The sequence below is a fragment of the Cyprinodon tularosa genome, unplaced genomic scaffold, assembly GCF_016077235.1.
Source record: "Cyprinodon tularosa strain WSP-4 unplaced genomic scaffold, ASM1607723v1 ctg512, whole genome shotgun sequence".
Taxonomy (NCBI): domain Eukaryota; kingdom Metazoa; phylum Chordata; class Actinopteri; order Cyprinodontiformes; family Cyprinodontidae; genus Cyprinodon; species Cyprinodon tularosa.
Window position 1 is genome coordinate 354748 of NW_024039244.1, and position 6011 is coordinate 360758.

The 6011-nt window shown below is 38.4% G+C and overlaps 1 protein-coding gene across 1 annotated transcript; it reads right to left on the reverse strand.

The window, feature by feature from the left end:
• Positions 1–250: 250 nt before the first annotated feature.
• On the reverse strand, positions 251–6011 carry mmp19 (matrix metallopeptidase 19). The gene is made up of 9 exons (XM_038303520.1): positions 5752–6011; positions 5565–5650; positions 5289–5419; positions 3405–3617; positions 3067–3312; positions 2324–2449; positions 1992–2156; positions 1761–1888; positions 251–897 (listed from the first exon to the last, which is right to left on the reverse strand). Exons 1-9 carry the CDS (start codon positions 5842–5844, stop codon positions 670–672), a joined length of 1416 nt encoding a protein of 471 aa, XP_038159448.1. The 5' UTR covers positions 5845–6011; the 3' UTR covers positions 251–669.

Sequence of the window (6011 nt, forward strand, 5' to 3'; positions counted from 1 at the left end):
TCTGTTTGTCTCCTCCGGCTCTTAGCAACTCGAGCTGCATTACGTCCTGGGTTTTTCATCAGCAATAAAGAGGTCATGGGAAGGATTTCCTACCCTGCTATTGGTTGGAGTTACCATGGTGCCTCCAAATTTTTTCTTCTGTTTTTTTGTAGCCAGCACAATGCAGGACAGAGCGTTCTTTCATCACTGGTTGTCTTGATTTTTTTTTTACTATGAAGCAGCTTCTGCTGACAGAACCGAAAACAGTTTGTATTGTTCACAAGACAATGTCTTTATTTTACAAAATCTTACATTTTTGCTATTTATGGACATTTACAACATGCAAGAAAGAGTAAACAGAAAGTTTACACTCCTGCTAGTACATTACATCTTACTTAAAGTGTTGCAACATATAATTCAACACATATGTGAAAAGAAAAACAGATGGCCTTGATTTCTCTCCAAAATTATACTGAAGTTTACACAATTCATCGGCCAGCAGAGACTCAGCTTTACAAAGAGAAACCTAAAGGAGCTGAAAGGTAATAAAATCCAGTGAAATTAAACAAGTTCGTTCATTTTTTATCTCAAATTTACAATTTAATTCTAATACTGAGGTTTATTTCAATGCCCTCTGATAGGAGCCAGAATCCCTTCCTTCGGCCCCTGCTGCCTCCTGGTGGTTAGTCCCTAACATCTCATCCATCTCTCCTTCTTGCTCAGCGGATATCCTCTGTCTACTTTCAGCAGCTTGTTCACTCTCCAGTACTCGTCTCCCTTGAAGAAGAAGATCTTGCCGTTGGTCCAGGTGAAGGCGGCATCAGGAGAGGAGGGCGCCCCGCTGATGAGCATGCTTAGGGGTTTAGGGTAGAAAGTTGAACTGTATTTCAACTCATCGAACTGCCAGTGCTCTGATCCCTGCATAGAAAAAAGGCGAAGGATTAAAGGCATAAAATAAATGTGATTGTGAAAGCTGATTGCAGATGCATTGAGGAATAGGAATAGTTTATTGTTTGATGATAATGGCTCACAGCTAATAAATTATGAGATTTTGATTGTCTTAAAATTAGAACATTTCTTCAGTGGTTTGAATTGATTAGAGTGTTGGAATCAGATCAGAAGTGGAAAATGTGGATCCGTGAATCTCTAGCCTTGTTAGGACAGTATGCAAAGCCCATCCAAAAGTTTGTGGGTGTTTCACAAGATGTGGACCTCTGACTTGAGTCAGTGCTTTGAGACCCAGCATGCACTGACTTAGACTCAACTTTGTTTATCCCTTCGGATTACTCCTTCAGGGAAGTTCTGGTTCCAGTAGCTTATATAGAGTACAATGAGTTAAAGCAAGATGCTTGAAGATCCTATATCCTGTCAAATCCAGAATATGCCAGGATATAGGCTAAAACTGTCCCTTCCTGGTGTTAAGCTGCTGCTGAACCAGATACAGTGTTTGGCCTGGAGTAAGGTGAGCTTTGGGGCACCTAAAGGAGTGCTGACTAAGCCTTGCGTGCATATATTGTTAATATATAGGCATGTATCTCAGACAGCCTGTATTTTGAGAAATAAATAGTTGATTTTGTACAATTAAAAAAACATTATTTTGAATTTGAAATAACTGTGAGGAATAATTACCCCCCCCCCCCAAAAAAAAAAATCAAAGAACACTTACCAACAAACTCTGACTTACCGGTATATGATTTTCATACAAACAGCTTCATTTAATAATTTGTTTGATGACAATGCTTTATTGACATGCGTTTGTTTTCTTGGTGTCTTTTTTTTACCTTTATGAACACGAGCTTCTTGTTAATCTGGAGGTATAAGGCTGCGTCAATGTTAGAAGGGATCCGTGTGACCTGTTTGGGGTAGCCGTAGTCAAGCATGAACCTTGTGTACCTCCATACTTTACTACCTGTGACCAGAAAGATTCCAGACGTTTAATGTTTAGAAGCAGCAGCTGTAGAGCAGAAGGAATCCTGCAGAAGCTCTGTGTTATATATCAAAAATGGTTGTACCTTTAAAAAAGTATGTCTTGTTTGTTCTTTGCGAGTGGACAGCTGCGTTCAAGTTTCCAGGGAGTTCCCTCCATAGTCTGCTGATCTTTATCGGAGTGTTGTGGCCCATATCAGAGATAGTCCACACATAATCCCCACTAAAGGCAAATGTTTTGTCCCAAGGACCTAAACAAAGAGATTTTGATGCCATTTAAGTTTTTTGTAGATAATAAATTTTATGGTCAGCTTTGCTCTGTCATGATTAGTTATAATGGTGTTTACTTCAAGATGTTTTATCAGAATTAAATATATGTTAGTGTTTTTATCTTATGTCAATGAATAAGTGGAATTACCTAACATGATGGCATCCAAGTCCGCAGTGCAAGGATCTGGAATTATTGCAGGTCCAGAGCTGCTTTCAGTGGGAAACAAGCTGTCCAGAGAGGACGTTATGGCTGTTGTGGTGCTGACAGGCTTGCCTGGAGAGAAAATTGAAATCTAAAGTTAGAAGAATCATTAATATTTTTCCTTTTCTAATATCTCTCACCCATAATAAACAGATGCATGCTTGTTACTAAGATAGACAGATGCATGCTCTATATATGTTGCTTTTCTAGTCCAAATAAAAAAGGCTGTACTAAAATGTGACTTTCCCTAATTTTTTACTTTAATATGTGGCTGATATATGAAATTAATTTAATAAAAAAAAGATGAACTAAGAAAAAGCAAAATATAGATTTGAAATGATATGTTCAATGGAATTCAAGGCAAACATTGGTCCCTTTGTAACAAGAGTTCTTTGAAACGGTTTCTGTTATGAACCATCTCTACCTTAGGTAAGTCGGGAAGTTGGGGGCTAGTCCGGGATACAAATCCAAAGTATCTAATATATAGCAAGAATTGTACTCTGACAATTTAATGAACTGTAAATCAGTTCTGTAGTTGTAATTGGTAAATATGTTATTGACTTGTTTAGAACTATTCTGTTGGAAAATGATATAAAGGGTACAGCTTTTGTAATATTAAGTTTAAGATAAGTTGTCAAAACTGTAACGATTATCAAGAACCAAACCTGTTTCCTTCTCACTACACTTACCGTATAGTGCCTGAATGCCTTTGACATCATCTGAATGTAGCCTGAAGTTGACACGGTAACCAGTGTAAACTGGTGCCATCAGGGCACTCCTGAACTGGGAATGACCCAGACCAAGAGCATGTCCTATTTCATGGGCTGCTACAATACGCAGATTAGTGCCATAATATGATCCCTCTGTCCAGAATTCATCCTCGTCGAAATGGACAATACCAGATTCTGGTGACTCTGCGTGAGCAAGTACGTGACCTGCAGGGAGTATACAGACGCAGTATGGATTACACTATCTAGTTTAGTGATTTGTATGGAAAACACTGAATGGATTTAGAAAGGGAACAAACCCCGGCCATCAAATGGGACAGAGCAAAAGCTGTCTTTCTTATGAAACGAGATCCTTATGTCGGCTCTGCTGTAGTCAACCTCTCGGAATGTCAGGTCTGCCACATCACTCCAGTACTTAAAGGCAGAACGGATCGCTGCTTTGACCTCCGACTTCAACATGTCAGGTGTGTAATTGTAGATCCGGTAGGTGAGAGTCTTTTTCCTCCAGCGACCTGAGATGAATAGAAGTTTTTTCTTTTTACTGTAAGCCACCATTCTAGATCTATTTAAAGCATCAATGAAGAGATGGCATCAAAACTTGAAGTAATCTTTCTAATCTTTCCAGAGGGGCTTTCAAAAGTATTATTACCTGTCTATAAGATATGTGTTTTAAAACCAGCTTTGCACATCTAAACATTTTGTTTCCATTTTAAAATAGCTCCAGCTCAGTCTGAGTCGATGGACAGTATCTGTTTTTAGGTCTTACCTCAGACTGAATGATCTGGATGTTGACTGGACCAAGATGCTGTTTAATATGCTTTGAAAACCTTTCTACTGTTGCTCTTACTGTAGGTTTATCTTTATTCCCTGCTGGATTGTGAAGCTATAGCCCGTTCACAAGGGAAATGCCACTGACAGGTTTTCACCAGAGTTCTGCTTCACTGTCTCTGCTCAAGAAATGCATCTCCATAGCATGATCTTGCCATTCGTTTATTGTGGATTCAGCCTAAAAAGTGCAACCTTTGTCTCATCCAACCAGCACACCTCTTTAACTAATTGTTTGTTTGCAGCTTGTATACTGTGCATCTCTACAGCTCCCCCAGAGTTACCATAAGTCTCTTCATTAAAGAGGACGAAATAAAAAGCACACTTTTCACTTTCACTATAACCATGTGTCCGCTATGGATTACTTTGCTTTCGTTTATCATGCAGATTGCTCTTTCTTCTCACAAACAAAGAGTAATCTAGAGATAATTCCACCAATCATCACTTCAAGGGGCAGAAGTCAAAATTTTTAATATTGCAATATGCAATATTTTAAGCATCTAGGGATTTTAATTGACGACAATCATATTTTTAAAGGACATATTGAACGTTTGTTTAGAAAGGATGGAAAAACTGAAAAGCTTTTACTTCAAAATTGGGCTGTTTTTCCATCAATGCAAAAGAGAATCTTGTTGCTGCAACATTCTGAATTATGGTGACCTCATTTATATGAATGCCCCGACTCAAGAAATGAAACTACTGGACTCTGTTTATCATGCCACACTGAAGTTTATCACAAACTGTAAGCCTCGCACACACCACTTTACAAACATGTGGACTGGCCAGCACTGACTTTCTCATTGGTATGTGTTCATTTATACAAGTATTCTCCTCATATCTGTGGGAATATATTGAGCCAAAAGCGGCAGAAAGATATATTCTTTACAAGAATCACCGCTACTGTTTGTACCAAACGTCCGCTGTAATGCTGGTATGGTGGCATTTTGGTGTTCTGCCTCAACAACATGGAACGATTTACAAAAAGACTGGAAATTTAAGGAACTGGTTTCAATAGGCCAGTTTAAAGTTTTGCTCAAAGGTTTGGAAATGAAATGTTTTTACTGAAATTGTTGTACAATTGTCTGTAATGTACTGAGCTGTTAAGATTAGTAGTCTCAATGGGATATTTCTGTCTAAATAAAGGTTAGATAAAAAAAATGAAACCTTAGTAAAATACTCTAAAGCTTGAAGCTGAAACTTGACAAAATGTGAAAAAGATTGAACACTTTTTACAGCTTAACGATGTCCTTAAACATCAACCTCTCACATAGATGGCTGGTTGAATGGAAATTAAGAAAAAAACATTCAGAAGTTTTCAGACTAAACTAAAACAATATTTTGTAAATGTTCTGACTCACCCATAACTTTATACTTGAAGAATTTCTTATTAAATGGATCCTCCAGGCCGCAGCGGGGCTGTCTCATCACACCCAGGGTGGCTTCATCTAACTTTCCAGTGGGAGGGAGATCATTCACCCTCTGGAAGACTCTGACCAGATTTAAGATAATTATACATCTGAAAACTGATAAAAAAAAAAAAAAACTTCTTTCCCTTGAGCATGGTTTGATTATAACAACTACTGTCTGTTAAACATCTGTCCAATTTTCTTAGGAAAATCCAACATTAATGTTACCTCAGTGCTTCAATGACCTCCTCTAGGTAGGAAAGGTCCTGTGGATCAGCTGGATCATTTAAATAGCCATACTTCTTTAAATACGTCTGTATTTGCATGTAAAAGTAAAAATATATATTGATATACCTGCAGTGATTTCTTAATTTAATTTTTTTTAAAGGTAAAAGATCTAATAAAAAAATCCTACCTTGGCTTCATTTAACTCTGTCCATTCCACCGGGGCACATACTGCAGCTCTGAGGCTGAGCACCAGCAGCAACAGAAGCCCTGAGAGCCCCATTGTCCACTTTTCATCCACAGCTGGTATTTTACAGTGTGCGAAGTGTTCAGAGTCTAACAGCAGACTCTTTGTGTTCCTGGATGCTCCAGCAGTTTTAACTCAGTCGGGCATGAGTCAGCCCCGCGGCTCTGATGATCCACCTCAGAAGAATGAGAATTACAACGAGC